Source organism: Podarcis erhardii (genome assembly GCF_964252035.2).
Source record: "Podarcis erhardii genome assembly, chromosome: 14".
Lineage (NCBI taxonomy): Eukaryota > Metazoa > Chordata > Lepidosauria > Squamata > Lacertidae > Podarcis > Podarcis erhardii.
Window position 1 is genome coordinate 43527597 of NC_138503.1, and position 20230 is coordinate 43547826.

General features: G+C 43.4%; 1 protein-coding gene across 4 annotated transcripts in view; it reads right to left on the reverse strand.

Moving 5' to 3' along the window:
- Window positions 1–20230, reverse strand: part of TRRAP (transformation/transcription domain associated protein) — a 163805-nt gene that overhangs the window by 14684 nt on the left and 128891 nt on the right. For all 4 annotated transcript variants that reach the window (XM_081839445.1, XM_081839444.1, XM_081839442.1 and 1 more), the window contains 2 exons: window positions 7074–7299; window positions 192–409 (listed from right to left, as the gene is read on the reverse strand). In XM_081839445.1, the coding sequence (XP_081695571.1) occupies window positions 192–409; window positions 7074–7299 (444 nt within the window). The remainder of the gene's footprint in view (window positions 1–191; window positions 410–7073; window positions 7300–20230) is intronic.

Genomic DNA, 20230 nt, shown 5'->3' on the forward strand with positions numbered 1-20230 from the left:
TTCTTTGCATCCTTCCAGCCAGAGGACTGACAGCTGGCATACCAGGGGACCCTTCGGAACTCAGGACATGTCTTCTCAACACATCTTGAGGTTGCGCATAACAAAAAGTTATTCAAGGCACTTGAAGACGTATGATCCTTTAGAGCTCCTTCTTTGAAATCCTAGGAACAGCTCGCTGCACCCATACCTACCTGTGAAAAAGAGATGCCTCTTTGTGGTTTCTTTCCTCTTCTCCAAACAGGGGTTGAGGAGGCGAAGGAGCTGTAATACTCGTTCCTCTCTGCGTGACTCTGTCAGGCAAGCGTCGTTCATTACGAGATACGGGTAAATCTTTCCATTATGACCTCGGATATAGAGTCTTCTGGCTGCAGTGTTATGCTTTTGTACTATCTCCACTCTGGGCATAAACCTATCAAGGGGGTGGGGAAGAGAGAAAGAGAAAGAGATAAAAGCACCTGAGCTTTCAAAGTCTAAAGCTTCATTTCGTTCCTCCAAGATGAAAGCTAAGATTTTTTTTTTAAAGGGGGGGGGGAGACCCTGAAATGCCATACTTAAAGCTAACAAAATGAAGCATATTAGCGGCTGAGTTTTTGTAAAACTAACATTCTCATTATGAATTTTTATAATGATGCTGCTACATTTTCTATTACGCAGCTCAGCCAAGACTGGTATTATGTATGAAAAGCTTCCAGCATCTTTTGTCTTCTCCAAATTGACTGAGAAATGATTTTTTTTCAATAGACAGAAACAACAAAACCACGTCGCTTGGTGTAGCTTGGGTTCTGATTTCCATATTACTGTCAGTGAAACCACGACGAGAGCAGAAGACTGAGCATGCAATGGGATGCTTCAGATTTGAGAGCAGTTACAGAAGTTTAAAGGTCATCCACTGCTGCTGATGCTGCCACACACACACCCTTCCCCAAAATCTCTCTCAAGTACACATGGAAGAGCTAAACTGAAATGTATCCAAAATGGTCTTGAAAGGCAGAAAATAAATCCATTCTCTTTTAAAAATGGCTTAATTCTAATTCTGCACAACTTCTCAACCCACCAAGCTGAATCCGGCCCATTACTTGCAGCCCAACATATACTCAACAAGGCCGACAGAAAAATCACACAGCTGCAGTGTGTGTGTATGTATGTGTGTGTCTTGCAAGCCATCTAATCTAACCACATGCTTGATGTAGGAAAATCCAGAGAGAGAGAAACCCTAACAGATGGCTGCCCAACATCTGCTTACAAAACTTCCAGCACAGGAAAATCTATGGCTATTGGTTCCACTGGTGTACAGTGGTGCCCTGCAAGACGAATGCCTCGCAAGACGGAAAACCCGCTAGACGAAAGGGTTTTCCATTTTGGAGCTGCTTCGCAAAACGAATTTCCTATGGGCTTGCTTCGCAAGACGAAAATGTCTTGCGAGTTCCTGCGGGGTTTTTTTCCCTCCCCCCCCCCTTTTTCTAAGCCGCTAAGCCGCTTATCTGCTTATCCGCTAAGCCGATAAGCCGCTAAAAGCTGCTAAAAGCCGCTAATAGCGCTAATCCGCTAAGCCGTCAATGGGCTTGCTTCGCAAGACGAAAAAACCGCTAGACAAAGAGACTCGTGGAACGGATTAATTTCGTCTTGCGAGGCACCACTGTACTGATCTTACCATTAAGACGTTTCTCTAACATTTTACCCATTAAATATAGCCCTGCCCTGGGAGCCTTAAATCACTGGTCCATCTAGCTTCATACTGTCTACACTGACTGGCAGTGTCTCTCCAGGGTCACAGACAGATGTCTCCCTCCCAGCCCAACCAGAAAATGCTATCCTGGGACCTTTCACAATAAAAGCAGTTGCTCTACCACCAGTCTTTGCCCTCTGCGTGACAGCCCTACAGGTACTGTAGAATCAAAGAACCATAGAATTGGAAGGGACCATGAGGGTCAATTAGTCCAACCACCTCCAATGCAGGAATCCTTTGCCCAACATGGGGCTTAATAATAATAATAATTCTATTATTTGTACCCCGCACATCTGATCGGGTTGCTCCAGCTACTCTAGGTGGCTTCCACATATATAAAAACATAATAAAACATAACACATCGAAAGCTTTCCTACACATGGCTGCCTTCAGATGTCTTCTAAAGGTTATACAGTTACTCATCTCCCAGACACTGAAGTCCAGTGCTGAGGGCTTTTTGGTGGTTCCCTCATTGTGAGAAGCGAAGTTACAGGGACACAGGCAGAGGGCCTTCTCAGTAGTGGCGACTGCCCTGTGGAACGCCCTCCCATCAGATGTCAAGGAAATAAACAACTATATGACTTTTAGAAGACATCTGAAAGCAGCTCTGTTAGGGAAGTTTTTAATGACTTATGTTTTAATGTATTTTTAATCTTTTGTTGGAAGCCGCCCAGAGTGGCTAGGGAAACCCAGCCAGATGGACGGGGTAGAAATAATAAATTATTATTCTTTTTCTTCTTCTTCTTACTACTACTACTATTGAAAAGGCCCTCTGCCTGGTTCCCTGTAACTTCACTTCTCGCAGCGAGGCAACAGCCAGAAGGCCCTTGGTGCCTTCTATGTCTCGGCTGAACAATGGGGGTGGAGACGCTCCTTCAGATATACAGGGCCAAACCCACAACCCTGAGATTAAGAGTCTCATGCTCCAAGTTATCCCAATTTGGTGGTACCTGTGCATGGCCTCACTCGGACTTGTCTTCTTCAAGCCTGAATAATCCATTGAACCATTCCTCACAGGATACACCTTCCATATCCTCTGAACCATCTTCTCTGAACCTTTTCCAACCTGTCAATTTATCTACCTGCAGCACACAGAACTTAAGACTGCATCTAACTACATTCCACGCAACAACAGATGCGCTAAATTAATGAACCTACGATAGTCACGCAAATTAATTCCGACGGACCTACTCTGAGCACTTTTTACAACCCATTGCTTCATATGAGCACTGAGCAATGGTGGAGGTGGAGCCAGCTCAGCGGCTGAGCACCTGTTTTGTGTGAAGAAGGGTTCCCAGGTCAATCCCTGGCATCTCCAGACAGGGTCCAGGGAGCAGGGACCTCTGCCCGAGCGCCTGAGGAGTCAGGGCCCATGAAAGCAGCTGTCATCTAACCTGGTTCAAGGCAGCTTCCTGTACGTTTGGACTGATGGGTAGGCCTGTTTTAGATCTTGGCTCACGCCAAAAATAAAATTTTTAGGCTCTCAACCTCAAAAACCGCAGGCAAAGTTCTGCTGAGAAAACGAGAGCCTTCCTGCTCCCTCCCTCACCCCAGCTGCTCTCAGCAGCCTGGGGGAACCTTCCCGAATGGTGTGCGCTGTCGTGTGATGGGCAACAGCTGGGAGGAACTGGCAAAGACCTCTCCTCCCCTTCCGTCCTGTATGGCTGGAAGACCATTTCTCTCACTTTTAAGCAAGACTGCTTCATTCAGGTGAGTACAGTGGTGCCCCGCAAGACGAATGCCTCACAAGACGAAAAACTCGCTAGACAAAAGAGTTTTCCATCTTTTGAGGTGCTTCGCAAGACGAATTTCCCTATGGGCTTGCGAAACGTCTTGCGAGTTCTTGCGAGTTTTTTCCCTCCCCCCCTTTTTCTAAGCCGCTAAGCCGCTAATAGCCGCTAAACCGCTAATAACGCTAATCCGCTAATAGCCGTGCTTCCCAAGACGAAAAAACCGCAAGACGAAGAGACTCGCGGAACGGATTAATTTCATCTTGCGAGGCACCACTGTATTTATTTACTTTTTACTTTGTTGTTGCTGCTTTTCTTCTTCTTTTAAAAAAGTGCTTTTTTAAATTTTCAAGAACAACAAGGAAACAAAAAATGTATGGAGCACATTACTGCAGCTGGAAATAAAATAAACAGAAATCTCAGCATACTTCTGCAGACATCATAATAAAATCAGATTCTGCAATGGGACAGTTTGGAAGTAAGAGCCACATACTGGTAAGGTAGCCTTGCCACGTAGAGATGTGTATTGTTGTGGGCCTATGTGGTGCACTATTTTTATTTATAAAGCATATGAATGGTCACCATCTCACATCAAAATGGTCTTGTTTTAAAAACCCTCCTGTGATGGTTTAAAGGCTCGGCCAAGGCTGTGTCCCATACTCTCCCAAACAATTCCACTAGAGGGAATTGATGCAGATGTCCAACGTAAGGCAATTTTGAGTCTGGCTGCTGCAAGCAGCAGAGCTAACAGCTCCTTGGGAACAAGGGTGGGATTTAAATCTCTTTCAAGAGCCAAGAGAGATAATACTGGGTCCTTGCTATTCAAAAAACAACAATGTTAGTCAAAAATATGGATGGTTAACTCATGAAAGACCTAGAAAGACTCAGTGGTATAAAGAGTGAAAGTGAAAAGAAAAGTGAAAAGAAAGTGAAATAGCTGGAGATATGGTTAACGGCGAATAATAATAATAATAATCTCTTTAATGATAACTGTGTAAAGGTTTGGAAAGAAATCAAAAAAGATATGCAAATTTGGAGCTGAATGCAATTGTCACTGTTGGGCAAAATTTCTGCTATAAAAAAGAATGTACTTCTGAGATGCTATTTCAGACAATACCTATAGTTAATGATATTCAAAATTTTAAGGAATGGCAGAAAGAGCTATCTTAAGTTTATTTGCCAGGGAAGAAAACTTGGGACAAAACGCAAAATTATGATTGATACTGCTGCTGTTAATGCTCCTTTCACTGCTATTTTGTTTTACTGTTGGGATTCTTTTGTTTTACTGTTGGGATTCTTTTGCTATTTTTATTTGTAAGCCGCCTTTTAAGTTTGACTGCATCATGGAAAGATAGCATACAATTGGGGAAATAAAGTGGCTTCAATTTATGCAAAGGGTCCTTTAGATCGCCGTTGTGACTCCCAACATAGGAATACAGGAAGCTGCCTACTGGTCAATCTAGGAAGTCAGACCATTGGTCAATGTAGCTCAGTATTGCCTACACTGACTGGCAGTGGCTGTCAGGATTATGAGCCTTTCTCAACCCTACCTGGAGATGCCAGGGATCAAAGCTGGCACCTTCAGCTGGCAAGGCAGATGCTCTACCACTGAGCTATGGCCCTTCCCCAGCAAACCATAGGTTTGCACCTGGATCTCACAAATGCTATTCTAGAATGACTAAGAGATACGTCTAGCACAGGGTTTGAGAGCTGGGTACCAACCACTTAAAATCAACGGCTCTGAACCCTTACTCCATAAAATGCTGACTCCCGTAAAGATGCTCTCCCTGCGGTCTCTGTCTTCACCCCTGCAGGAAATGGCTGAGTTCAGCTTTCATTACTGTGTAGGAGGGATTTTAAAAACAACACATTGGCTCCCACACACCAGAAAGTAGTTGCTTGTTAGTCAGGACTCTATAAAGGACAGAATGCCTTCCTGTTGGCAGGCTTAGTTTCTCTCGCCTTGGAAAGAATCAAGCGGGCAGATGCACACTGCTGTTGGGAGCCCTTGGGAACATCTGACTAATCCCTGGCAAGACACCAAAGTAGATAATCAGGCCTTGAAATGAAAAGAAAAAAGAAAAAAGGTAGGAAACTAATGGCTCAAGACAGGGAAGGCCAATTTTGTTCAACCTTTGGTGCATCCACCAAATTTTAATCAATGCATGGAAGAAAAAAGGTTAGTCTGCAATTTTGCCTCCTAAAGAAAAGAAATTGTCAGGAAACAGAAATGCTCCAAAACCGAAATATTACACTTCTTATGAAGAATAAGGCAAAATCGTACTTTTTTTTGCTAGATCTGTTAACTCTAGCTATTTGTTTACACTGTGTTTTCTGTTTATTTATGGGATTTGTATTCTACCTTTAAACCTAAAATCTCTCAGAGCAGGATAGGGAGAAAGAGTGTATATTTATAAATGCAACAAAAACAACAGATCTAAACAAAACTGACACTTAAGGCTGCAGTTAAAACTTGTTGGTAAAAATATCAGCTAAAAACTAGGGTAAAACAATGTTAGCACACCCTTAGGAGCCTGGGCAACAGGAGAGATGATGTGTGGTGCTATCCTTTTACTTTCTTTTGTAATCTATCTTTAGATCACAAGCCTTTGAGTACAGCCTGTGTCACTTTAAAATTCCTCTACAGCACACACTGCTGTGGTTCGTTAAAGGTGTTGGGAACTGTAGATCTGTGAGAAGGAAACTACAATTCCCAGGATTCCCTGGGGGAAGTCATGTGCTTTAGATGTGTGGCGTGGCTCTCCTGCTCGTCTTCCATTAATTCGTCTGCAAACCCAACCAAATATGGCGGCAGAAACTGTTTCAGGCCCCAGATGATTGTGTCTGGAGAACAGAGAAGCCCAGGAAAATGGAGAGATTAATTCTGGGTTGGATCCAGACAAAGTTAGTTGAACTTAGGTTCCCAGGAAATCACTGAAATTAATTTATAACTAGTCCTAATAATAATAATAATAATAATAATAATAATAATAATAATAAATTTTATTTATACCCCGCCCTCCCCAGCCAAGGCCAGGCTCAGGGCAGCTAACAACCAATAATAAAAATGAGTTGAATGAGTACAACTTAAAAACAAGATTAAAATACAACATTAAAACATTAAAATGCAGCCTCATCACAGGAGGAGAAAGGAAAAAAGAAAGAGGGGGAGGGAATCAATTTGACTCCAAGCCAAAGGCCAGGCGGAACAACTCTGTCTTACAGGCCCTGCGGAAAGAAATCAGATCCTGCAGGGCCCTGGTCTCATGAGACAGAGCGTTCCACCAGACCGGAGCCAGTGTTGAAAAAGTCCTGGCTCTGGTTGAGGCTAATCTGACTTCCTTAGGGCCTGGGACCTCTAGGGTGTTGCTATTTATGGACCTTAAGGTCCTCCGTGGGGCATACCGGGAGAGGTGGTCCCATAGATACGAGGGCCCTAGGCCGTGAAGGGCTTTAAAGGTCAAAACCAGCACCTTAAATCTGGCCTTGTACTCCACCGGGAGCCAGTGACCTACTAGTGACCTACGTTCAGCTACCTTAGCCTGGAACTAACCCAAAAAGTTCTGGTACATATAACTCGTGCACTTCCCAGCCTTAGCTTTCAGCCCCGGATTTACCGTGCAATCTTGATGTAATAATGTGTTGGCTTTGGCATAAGGAACTCTCCAGGAATTTCCACTTCGGCTGTTTGGGCTGAGAAGTTGCTCAGGAATCGGCACTTTTCCTCTATGAGGAAGAACTTGGGAAGCTGCTTTGTTTTTGCCTCGAGAATTTTGATCCATTTCTTCAGCTTAGAAATAAGATTGTGGAGCTTCATAGAGCCTGGCACGCTGAAGTCGAAATCTAGCAGATAAAACAAAATAAATCCAACAGAAAATTGCTTGTTAGAAATGTGATGCAGGTATTTAATCAAAACTCTGCTTGGTGTAAACACCTTGCATAGTTAAGGTTTCTGGGCTTTGGAGCCTTACCCCAGGGAACTGCTACTGTTTTTCTTTACTATTTGCACAATAGTAAAATGAAGGAAAGCAGGAAAGATTATTATCGCATACAACAATAATTATTATAGTAGTCACTTTTAGCCTAACACACATTATTGCCAAGCAAATCCATGTATAAAATAGATGAGCTGTTAGCAAAAGCGATTCAAGCTCATCTGTTCCAATTTACACTGGCAGAGATTACACATTAAACATACTTGTTTCTGTCATTTGTTTTCCCATTATGTGGATGCTGTTTCTTGTTGGGCTATGTCTAAAACTGCCTTTTAAAAAATGTCCCTGAGCACCTCTCTCTGTACTAGTGCAACAGAGAAACAATTAACCGCATAGCATTGGTCGGGCAGTTCACCTACCTATCGGTTGGAATCAACACCTTCAAAAATTTAACAACAAATGTTATCAAGTCACGTATGTGTTTTAATTCTCATAGAAACCGTCTTATATCTTAATTCACATACAAATCTACTTAAGGATTAAGATTTGTGCCTGAGGAAATTCTTGGAAGCAAGGCAAGTGAGAAAGACCAATTACCATTCTCGACAGCAGTGGTAGCTGTGGCCCAGTGTGGCTGTGGGCAACGGGAAAGTTCCTGTGTGGTTGGCTGGCTGGCACCATCAACCCCAGCTAGCCACAGGGAGTGATGGGACTCCTCTACCTCTTTTGAATTTAAACTGGCCAATTAGAGGCCAGACTGCAGGGCAGGAATTTGGAGACAAGACCTCAGTTAAGCCTGCTTCCACTCAGGTCTGTCTCCAAATCATAAAAGCTGCCTGCACAGCCTCCAAGCAGCAGAGTTGGCATCAGACATCCCACCCTCCCGCCTTGTATAATTTTGTCCTCATCTAAAGGTAAGCATGTGGTGCACGTGTGTGACCTTGCTGTGGAGTGGCTTGGTCGCCTTATTCAGGGTCAGGGAGGAATTTGCCTGCAGACCAAGTGGGCTGGTTTGGAGGTTGTGCCTACCTCCAAGTAACTGTCACAGCTTGGTGGCGGGAAAAACAGTTGGGTTGCATCTTTAGTCTAATCAGGTGGCGGGGGGAGGAGACTTACCCTCTGTCCCCAGGATCAAAGCATCAGGGTACCCCGCGGTAAAGGGGTTTGTCTGTATGTCCAGACAAGGGCTAACAGGCCATAGAACTCCCCAGTTGGCATTCTGTATGGGTCAGCTGTATAAAGAAGGCTGATGGCCAAAGAATTTATGCTTCTGAATTATGGTGCTGGAGGGGACTCTTGAGAGTCCCATGGACTGCAAGAAGATCAAACCTATCCATTCTGAAGGAAATCAGCCCTGAGTGCTCACTGGAAGGACAGATCTTGAAGCTGAGGCTCCAATATTTTGGCCACCTCATGAGAAGAAAAGACTCCCTGGAAAAGACCCTGATGCTGGAAAAGATTGAGGGCACAAGGAGAAGGGGACAATAGAGGCCGAGATGGTTGGACAGTGTTCTCGAAGCTACTAACATGAGTTTGACCAAACTGTGGGAGGCAGTGGAAGACAGGAGTGCCTGGTGTGCTCTGGTGCATGGGGTCAGGAAGAGACGGACATGACTAAACAACAACAACATGGGTCACCTGTATTTGATATGTGTCACGTGGGGATGCTTAACCCAAGACTGACCCTGATGAAGTTGTCATCCAGCAACTAGGATACATATCCAATGCCTAAGCCAAAGCCTTCTTGCATCTGCAATCAATAAAGTTGTGGCCATTTTGATCCCAAAAAGGTTGTCATGTCATTTATTGCTTCCTATGCAATAGGAACCCTGATGAACTCTGTCTTACTACAACTGGGCCCACAACCAGAGAGAGGGTGACACCCTTTGCCGAATGATCTCCATAAGGAGAGTTTAGATGAACCTATCCCATTAATAAGCTCAGATATGAACAAACCTTTTGTCCACAAAAACAACTGTCTCCTCTCTTTGCGTAGGCTGGCAAACTGGAAAGTTTTCAATTAACTATAGTTTCCCGTTTCATCCAAGCCAGGAAACAATGGTTAATGGTTTCAGAAAAAGCTATAACAGCAACCCAACTTCAAACCATGAAGTTTTCTTTAGAAGCTATTAATGTTTCCTTTTTGGATGAGATGGAGAACTACATGGAAGACTTCTTGGTTTGCCTTGTGTAAAAAGAGGTGCTAAGGGGCTTTGTGCACAGGAAAAAAGGATCGTTCATATATCAGCATATTAAGGCAAGATATGTCTAAACGCAATCACAGATATCCCCATTTCTAAGAGTCAGGCATCATGTAGTAGAAACTGCTCAATTCATCCAGGCATTTTAATAATGGCTTTTACCAAACAGTGACTAACTTACTTTCACAATGAATGGTTTTAATCTGCTGTTCTATGTAGTATTGGCTTCCAGGCCATCTCTGCATTTTTTAGATTTCCCCTCCTTTCATCCTGGTATTTATTATGATTTATAGTATTATTGTTTAGAAATTGTTTTTACTGGTACTCACTTTGAGAACGTTGCATAAACCTGAAATTGGGGGGGGGGGGCGTACATGGATTCTGTCTGAAGGAAAGGCAAATGTGCTAAATAAATTAAATATCTACTGAAGAACGACGTTGCAGACAACATAATTCCATTTAAGCAGCACAAACATTAGCCTTGCGAGTAAGGCCCCATCTTCACTATGCATTTAAAGCAGTATCATACCACTTTGTCATGAATTATGAGATGTGCAGTTTGTTAAGGGCACTGACAGTTGTTAGGAGACCCCAATTCCCCCACAGAGCTACAGTTCCCAGAGTGCCCTGGGAAGAGGGATTGACACTTAAACCGCACTGTGAACTATAGCTCTGTGTGGGCAATAGGGAGTTCCCTAACAACTCTCAAACCTGAACCTCTCCCCACCTTGTGTCCAGTCTGAACCTCTTATTGTCCTATACCAAGCACAGGCAAACTCGGCCCTCCAGATGTTTTGGGACTACAACTCCCATCATCCCTAGCTAACAGGACCAGTGGTCAGGGATGATGAGAGTTGTCGTTCCAAAACATCTGGAGGGCCGAGTTTGCCTATGCCTGTCCTATACCATGGCTGTGCCTTGAAGGACATGTTAGCTCTAGGAACTGCAGGGTCCCTTTTGGGGGCTGGAAGGGGACATCTTAGGGCGTTCTGCCATAAAGAACCAAGCCAGCTTCCATCTACACAGGGACATTTTGGGTTCCATATTAAGCTCTGTCAACATGTCACTAAGAATGCGCCCAAGACGGAAGCCAGGTGCTGAAAATATATCAACCTGAATCAAGCCCTGTAAGATTATCATGGTACCTCAAAAGTACCATGATTATAATCAAACTGTTTGAGGATATTATGAAGAAGCTTCTGCCAGGCTGAGTTCAAGCTTGTGGGTGTTCCTGATGGATCCAGAAACTGTGGCAAACCACAAAGTTCACATCAAAATATATACCAGGTGATGGCAACAGGGAGCCCTCAAGTTGTTACTGGACTATGACTCCCATCAATCCTGAACACTATCCATGCTGGCTGATAGGAGTTGGAGTCCAACAATCTCTGTAGGACACCATGTCGGCTGCTCCTGATATTTAACAACAGCAATCTTTATCTCTGAGTGTGAATTCTTATGTAGCCAAAACAGCACTATCCACAAAGAATGATCAACTGGTTTTGACGAATGTTGAGGTTCTCAGAGCTACAAGAAATTGGTGAAGGAAAAAACCCACATGGAGGGAGGGCAAAAAATCACAAACAGCCCAATGAGGACTGAGCATGCTCAATGACAATGGAATGCTGAACAGTTGGGGGTCTGAGGACAGAAAAGGGGAGAGGGAATGGAATGGAGTGACTGGAATCTTGAACAGGGAGCTCTGTATGCACTGCAACATTTTGTTGCAGGTTCCATTGGCATTTGCTATTAAAAAAAGCCAGTCCCTTCCCTCAAATTTAAAGTGCATCCCAAGTCATGCTAGCACATTAGAAAGGTAATGCTAAGACACACCGGCTTTCATATGCTAAACATGAAAAATAATTTAGAGGTGGTTATCTGTAGATAACACATATTGAACAGCACTACAGGGCTCAAAACTTTAAGACCGATTTAATGCTCAACTGTGCTCAAAAATTCCCTTGCAGTTTCAATAAAAAACTGTTCTATCACACTTGACACGGAACAATGATGCCTGCCATTTTCAAGTACTTTCCTAAAATTAAAGTAGAGCAATTTACATACTCCCTATAAATCTGCGCAGGAATCTTTTCATATGACCGGGGGGGGGGGTGTGCGGAATGTGCATAGACTGATGTCAATGAACACGTTTCAATTTAAATCTTCAAAACAACCTTTAAAATATCTATTAGACAGAAGCGAGCAAAAGCAAGCACGGTCCACTGAGTTCAATAGCAAGGAGGAATTGGGATATAAAAACTGGCGTCAAAGAACTGAGGGCTGCACCCAAGCAAAAGGGTCTTCTCTTAAACTAGCACAGCGCTGGATGGCAGCTACATTTGAGCCTTCTAACCTAGTCCAGTAGCCTCCAGATATCGTTGGACTACAATTCCCATGAACCCCAGCCATACAATGGGACTTGTATTACAGCAAAATATGGAGGGCAACAGATTGGGGAAGGCTAACACAGGCAAACAGAATATTTAAATGCAGGGCCCAATTAGGCAAAGCAATTAATAATAATAATAATAATAATAATAATAATAATAATAATAATAATTTATACCCCACCCATCTGGCTGGGCTTCCCCAGCCACTCTGGGTGGCTTCCCAAAAAATATTAAAATACTGTAATACATCAAACATTAAAAGCTTCCCTAAACAGGGCTGCCATCAGATGCCTATCAATAAGACAGAGGCCTTTAAATGTAGAACTTATATGGTGAAATAAGCATGCCTAATTTTTTTTTTGGGGGGGGGAGGAGAGGAACTACAAGGCTCCACTTGCTCTTATTTATTTATTTTCCCCACTCTTCAGCCAAGAAGTGTGACTTAGAAATCAAGTATCATTAAAATAAATCAAGTATCATTAAAGTAAAAAAGCAAAAACGGCTTACATGTACTCTTTTAAAACAACAAAAGCCAACTGTTTCCAAGTGTACAAGCAGGGAATTACAAAGGCAGGTAGCTTTAGCCGCTTAAGGCAAATATGGAAAAAGTCGTTCCTGCAGACCAAACTCTGAAAAGCTACCTGAGGCACAATTTAAAGGCTAATTTGCTTTGAATACTGACCCAAGTAGCATCAAGTACAGTGGTACCTCGGGTTAAGTACTTAATTCGTTCCGGAGGTCCGTTCTTAACCTGAAACTGTTCTTAACCTGAAGCACCACTTTAGCTAATGGGGCCTCCTGCTGCTGCCGCGCCGCCAGAGCACAATTTCTGTTCTCATCCTGAAGCAAAGTTCTTAACCTGAAGCACTATTTCTGGGTTAGCGGAGTCTGTAACCTGAAGCGTATGTAACCTGAAGCGTATGTAACCCGAGGTACCACTGTACTGGTTTGAAATTCTCCTCAGTAGTGCAAAACAGACACCAAAACTCTTTGTAACTCTCACTTAAGTGCGACACGTACAAGACTTTTCCAGTCCAGTACTGCTGCCGCCTGCCTCCTCCTTCACATGCTATTGAGTACACTTGGTGTTCTGCATGCCCAGGGCAGGTGAGAGAGGGCTTGACGAGAGAAGTGACAAGTGTGGGTGAAAGAGGGAGTCCCAGCTGCCCTGTCCACTTGCTTTAAACTCTCTGGTGTCCAGGTTGTAAAGGTGTCAACCTATCAAAATTGCTTAAAGCTGGACACATTGCTGCTTTGAGTCTTAGGAGTCAGTCACTCTCTCTTTTTACATTTTCAAGGAAGGCTCTCTCCTCTCCATTCACAGCCCCTCTTCCCAACTTATTTTGTATTTTTGTACCAGTTGCAAGTCACACCTATGAACCTTACTGAGAGCTGTGCTAAATCGGACCATAAACCAGAGGCACACTGGCACCTGAATCCGGAAGGAGCCTTTAAAACACACTGCAAACAAGTGAAGCCTTGTGAAATGCAGTATGTTCTCTTTCATTATCCTGTGCTCAAAGGGTGACAACTTAAACCTCTCTTACTGGGCCAACATCCCAAGACCAATGACAGATGCATCATACCACCAGAGCAGACAAGCGTGTTTTTGCCATGAGGCAAGTTGTCAGTAGGACAATTACAGTGGTACCTCGGGTTACATACATTCAGGTTACAGACACTTCAGGTCACAGACTCTACTAACCCAGAAATATTACCTTGGTTTAAGAACTTTGCTTCAGGATGAGAACAGAAATCATGCTCCGGCGGCACAGCAGCAGCGGGAGGCCCCATTAGCTTAAGTGGTGCTTCAGGTTAAGAACAGTTCCAGGTTAAGAATGGACCTCCAGAACGAATTAAGTTCTTAACCTGAGGTACCACTGTAATATTCATTTTGCAATGTATTTACTGTACGGAACTTATTTGTAAAAAGTGCTTTCCAGGTCATAAAGGTGTTAGCAAGAAGACGAAAAAGGACTGCCGCCCTTCTTGGCAGCTGTCTTTTAATTTTTATGCAGCCAGTCCAGCACCTCTTGCATCTACTGTGAACGTACTTGTAAAAAATCTCATTATAATTCCAAGCCTACCCTCTAGTGCACAATCTGAGCAAATCGCTGGGTGAGAAAGAGAAACATGAAATACGGCATTGTTTGCCGCTCATCGGCTCCCCAAAGTGCAGGGAAATGTCACCAAACGGCAAGTACAATATTCTTGCTAATGATATGCAAATAGCTGAAGCAAAAATATTCAGCAGTGTTAATTAAAATAAAACACACCAAGCCATTCACTTCGCTGTAGGAATCACTCCAGTTTGTTGAAAATACCTATTTTAGACTTCCCTTTCTCCTTCGTTGTTTTGCTTCTTGGTAGCAGATGGGAATGACAGAGAGCACTCGATTAATTAGCTTTCTTTCTTCGTGTCACAGGGGCTCCATACAGAGCCTGTCTAAGTACATCCAAAGAATTACCAGCTATGTGGCATTCTGGAGCGGCTCCCCTGCTTTGCAGACAGCTTAATTAGGCGGAAAGGAAATCTCTTTGCAATACCGATCCTAACTAAAGCCCAACACTTACTACCTACGTTAGTTTAAGCACCAGAGACTGAATGAGAGGACGGCAGTCCACTTTTAGAATTCTGGACTCCACACGGAAATTCCTTTGGAAATTGCAATAATACGGACTAAGATTCTTTTATTGGACAGAAGGAATAAGAATACTGAAGGACAGGATAAGGTGGGATGTTGTTGTTTAGTCGTGTCCGACTCTTCGTGACCCCATGGACCAGAGCACGCCAGGCACTCCTGTCTTCTAAAGTGTCTTCTAAAGTGGGATAGGAAGCCTAATAACCATGAGTTATAGACCGTGAACTCAAATGTAAAAAGTTCTTTACAGAACCCTGACTAACACAAGTTAGCAAATATGGCTCAGGGCAGGAAATAATTTAAAAAAGGTGTATGCTTGTGATGAAAATAAAAGTCACTGCCTAAATAATTGACAATTCGCTGCTCTATCCAAACATCTGCTACGTGAAGCACCTTGACTAATGATACAGACAACCTTGGAAACCAGTCTAAAAGCTCTGGAATCATCTTTTATCATTTATAGACCAGGTATCTATTTAGGACAAATGGACCAGAGAAAGATGAGGGGAGAAAAAGATATTACACTGACTGGTAAAACCCTAATCTCATGCTTTTCCTCAAAGTATATTCCTGTATTACTCTCTACTTCCCTGAAATGATGATGGATGGAGATCCCTCTTGAAGCTCCCATGTCTTCCTTTGCCTGTCAAGTCTAACCAAGAAAGGAGCCCACAATCACCAATGTTTTCCTATCCTTGGTAATAATATGTAATTGTTTTGAGAAGGAAAACACCGCTGAATTGTTTCTCTCTCTTATTCACCCTGGGGGTTGTTCTTCCTTGATCAACTAGGAAGAGGAGAAGCTGCCCATTTCTCTGTTCAGGGAAGGTAAGCTGCTATCACGTTCAAACAGTTACATTGATTTGGGTGTGGAAAACTGTCTTGAGTGAGTCAGGATTAACAACTCTTTTAGATTTAACACCTCTTGGCAAACTCAGTCCTTAAATGGGCCTACAGGCCAATATTTAACTGGATGCTGTTATTCAACTGTTATATTCAATCCGGGCTAAAGGAAAGGAAACCAGGTTACAAAAACATTGGGTTTTTGCAAATACGCCTGAATGGCATTGGCTGGAAATTGCAAGAATATTTAGAAGATCTTGAATCCATCATGTCTTGGAAACTTAAAGGCTTGGACAATAGCAACTGTATGTACTAGTAGAGAAAACTTGTGAGACTTTCAGAAATCTTGGAGAGTAGTTAGCTCTAAACCCTTGCAAGGGCCAAAGGGCCATGAACTCAAGAAAAAGGAGGATTCAAAGCATAAGTCAAGACCAAGACTGCACAAATTGGTGATTCATTCTCGGCTAAGGACTGGTACGGTAATTAACTTGCCATTAATTCAGGAGCATAAATTCTATTACTGTTGCAAATTAATCAAAAACTTATTTTCTGCAAAATGAATTGAATTCCCCAAACTCCAAAAAGGCAAGAATACTGACCAATCTAATTGCAGCCATTTCCCCCTCCACCCTTCAACTTTAATTCAAACTCCAAGTTTAACAGATTAAAGTAATCTCATCTTGCGCTAACTAAAAGTGCTGTTGTAATCCTGTGACTACTCATGCTTAATCATAATTGAAAAATAAAATGTTCCAAATCTGTAGAAGATATCAGAAAAGTTTTCATTCTTCTAGAAAGCAGCAAATCCCTTTTGTATCCTGATTGCTTCTATTACTTTATCTTGGAAGTCGAGGGAAAATCTCATCCTTTGTTTGAAAACACACACACACACACACACACACACACACACACTGACAAAATAAAAAGTGGAACTTAGTCAAAGAAGCCAAAACTCTGCATTTGGCATTTGAAGACCTGAAAAAACAAACATCAACAAATGCATTAAAAAAAGTGTTGAGCAAAATTTAATTTCAAATTTGGTGTAGAAATGGCAAGAGCGAAGTTGTATCATCCATTATGCTTCAACAGAGGCAGTGCAAAGCACCTTTCCACATGCTTTCCTGCCTCCTCTGTTCAGCTGTTCACCTTACGGCTCACCCAGGTTTGGCCACTTTTTGCCGCAAGCGTGGAGATGGTAGAACCAGCCCTCCAAGAGGAGGGACAGCACAGCTGCTCAGCCTGTGCTGCGACTGACAAAAAGCTGGAGCTGGAGTTGCAAGAATGCGGGAGGCGCTCTCTAAAGCAGGGAACCTGGTACCACCCAGATGTTGCTAGACTCCAGCTCCCATCAGCCCCAGCCAGCATGTTCAGCGGTCAGGGAAGATGGGAGATGCAATCCAGCAGCACTGGAGGCCATAGACTCCACGCATCTATTCTGCTGGATTCACATGACCCTGCCTCTATCTAGAGTCAGTGGGAAGAGTAAACTACACAGGAGAACACACACACAGACACACACACACACACACAGCCTCAGTTTAGAATGAGAAAATACTTCAACTCCTTCTATTTAGTTTATATGTTAAAAAGGAACGTTTTTCCTCTTCAATTTTTCCCTACTCTGAAATAAACAAACACAAAGCAAACAAACACTTTTTATCTATATACCAATTTTAATACGGATACAGTGGTGCCCCGCAAGACGAATGCCTCACTAGACGAAAGAGTTTTCCGTTTTGGAGGTGCTTCGCAAAAAGAATTTCCTATGGGCTTGCTTCACAAGACGAAAATGTCTTGCGAGTTCCTGCGGGTTCCCCCCCCCTTTCCCCCCTTTTTCTAAGCTGCTAAGCCGCTTATCCGCTAAGCCGCTAAAAGCCGCTAAAAGCCGTTAAACTGCTAATAGCGCTAATCCGCTAAGCCGTCAATGGGCTTGCTTCGCAAGACGAAAAAAACCGCTAGACGAAGAGAATCGGGGAACGGATTCTTTTCGTCTTGCGAGGCACCACTGTATGAGTTTTTGAAGTACCATCGCATACAGGAAAAATTGTCTTATTCTTTCTAAGCGTGGAGAAACAACACATATGTATTAACTGCAGCTGCATCCCTCTGACTTATCAGAAAACCCAGAAGAAGCACAATGTGCTGGCAACTCTCTTCTTCCCTAGTAGCTGCCACGCATTAAATTTGATCATATGGTTCAAGGCTTCCATTATCTACTGTCATGCGACTGTTGTGCTGCAAAGATTACTTCATGCAGAGCTTAACATGCTCTCTAATGTGCAGGGCATAGATGTGACACACAAGAATCCCGTAAGGCCACTTTCCCCATGTTCATTAAAGCGAGGTTCTGAGGAACTATCTCAATTTCCCTGTTGCGAATTCAGAATGCCAGCATCCCAAATTACCTTAGAATTTCCCTCAGTTTCAAAACCAGTTTACTGTGGGTTGTTGCTCAAGAAATACAGACGAGTTGCATCATTCTTTCAGATTGTGGCTGTGACACCATGCAATGCTATGACCCTGACTGAACTTGAATGCTCAAGGCAACCAGATATCTCAAAGAGTCACCTTCCTCTGTACAAAGCTGCCATCAGAGACCCTCCTCTGAATATCCTCCTGTTTCTGAGGGGCGGGTGGTAACTTGGCTAGGGCATTTTCTGTGGTGGCACCCCATCTACGGAACACCCTTCTCAGATACGCCTTCACCCTTTCACCTTTAAGATTTCCCGTGAAAACTATTTCACTTCCCGTAAGGTTTTTCATCAAAGATATAAAGATCCCTTCCTACTAATGCTGCGGGTTTTGATGGTGTTGTTCATCATGCTTAATATTTTCATCAGAACAATCCTTTTTATTATGACTTTAAAAAAACAACCTTTATTTTTGAAGTTATCTTGAGCATATTTGATGGACAAGTGGGATAAAACTACAGTGGTACTTCAGGTTAAGAACTCAATTCGTTCTGGAGGTCCATTCTTAACCTGAAACTGTTCTTAACCTGAAGTACCACTTTAGCTAATGGGGCCACCCACTGCCGCCGCACGATTTCTGTTCTCATCCTGAAGCAAAGTTCTTAACCCGAGGTACTATTTCTGGGTTAGCGGAGTCTGTAACCTGAAGCGTCTGTAACCCAAGGTACCACTGTACTTAAATACAGTCGTACCTTGGGTTACATACGCTTCAGGTTACAGACTCCGCTAACCTGGAAATAGTACCTTGGGTTAAGAACTTTGCTTCAGGATGAGAACAGAAATCGTGCTCCGGCGGCGCGGTGGCAGCGGGAGGCCCCATTAGCTAAAGTGGTGCTTCAGGTTAAGAACAATTTCAGGTTAAGTACGGACCTCCGGAACGATTAAGTACTTAACAGGAGGTACCACTGTATCCCGACTGTCTCTCAACTTCTACTGTCATCCCACCTAGATGCAAAGAAGGGGTGAGACAGAAAGGTCCTCTCCACTGGCTCATTTGTGACCAACCCATTTGGCTTGATTTCCTGTAGCAGCATTTCACCTGACAGCATTGGAGGAGGAGGTGGAAAAGCAAAGACTCCTCCGTTGGTTCAGCTGAGCCCAGCTGCCACCTGGCCCTTTCCCTGCCGGAACAACCTCCTAAATGACTATTCCAACTGGCCATCGTGTAACAATATAACTACAGAGGGGACGTGAATTTGCTCATCCCCATCTTCCCCTTCCCTGTCTCCTTTCCTACCATTTTTCATAAGAATGCAAGCTGCTATTTCAAACTGTAAATTGCCCCAAGTGCTTTGGCATATGGGTTCGACTCAGGCTACCTGAAAGGATTGTGTCCCCCTATATGAACCTGTCCAGGTGCTAAGACCCTCAAGTGAGCACCTTATTTTGCTCCCATCAACATCAGAAGCACAGCTGCTGGTGACGCAAGAGGGAGCCTTTTCTGTGGCTGCTCCCGTATGGTGGAATTCCCTCCCAAGAGAGGTGAAACTGGCTCCCTCTCTGCTCCCCTTCTGCCAGCTAGCTAAGACCTTCCTATTCGGAGAGGCTTTTGAAAACTAAGGAGCAGACAGACGATGCTGATCACAGGGCTGCTGTCAGGGCAAGCTATTTTAATTGCTGGTTTTAAGTGTGTTTTGATGTGTTTAAAGTATTGTTTTTAACTAGTTTGTTTTTATTGCTTCAGGTTGCATTTAAATGTAAGCTGCCTTGAATCCCAACTTGGGAGACAGGAGGGATATAAATATATTCAGTAAAGAAAATAAATAATGGTCAATGCCACCTAGAGATTTCAAAAACACACACTTTGATTTACACATTTAGGTTTGCTTTGTGTGTGTGTGTGTGTGTGAGAGAGAGAGAGAGAGAGAGAGAGAGAGAACAAATTGTACTTAGTTCATGAAATATATAGATCCCATAGCTCTACTAGAAGAGGAAATGAACATTTTAAAAAAAGTTATAGGGGTACTGTAATCATTCCAGCCACATAAAAGGAAGGCTAACTTACAGAGCTTCAGACCTTGGGAATGAGAGTCTAAAGATCCTAGCAGATTCTTGAGCCCCCACTGCACAGCATCTCCCAGGACCACAAATTCTCCAGTAGAGTAAACACATTTGAAATGAGGTGGAAAGGTGGCTCTAGGCTAGGGCCAATGACTTGGCAAGCACACACATCCTTCAAGGTTGGCCTCTTTGCTGTCAGTAAAAGAGGGTGGTGGAAATGGAAAAACAGGGGACTTCCAGGTTAGCGCCATCGGCGAATGGCGGAGTTCCTCCGATCGGAGGAACGGGCTC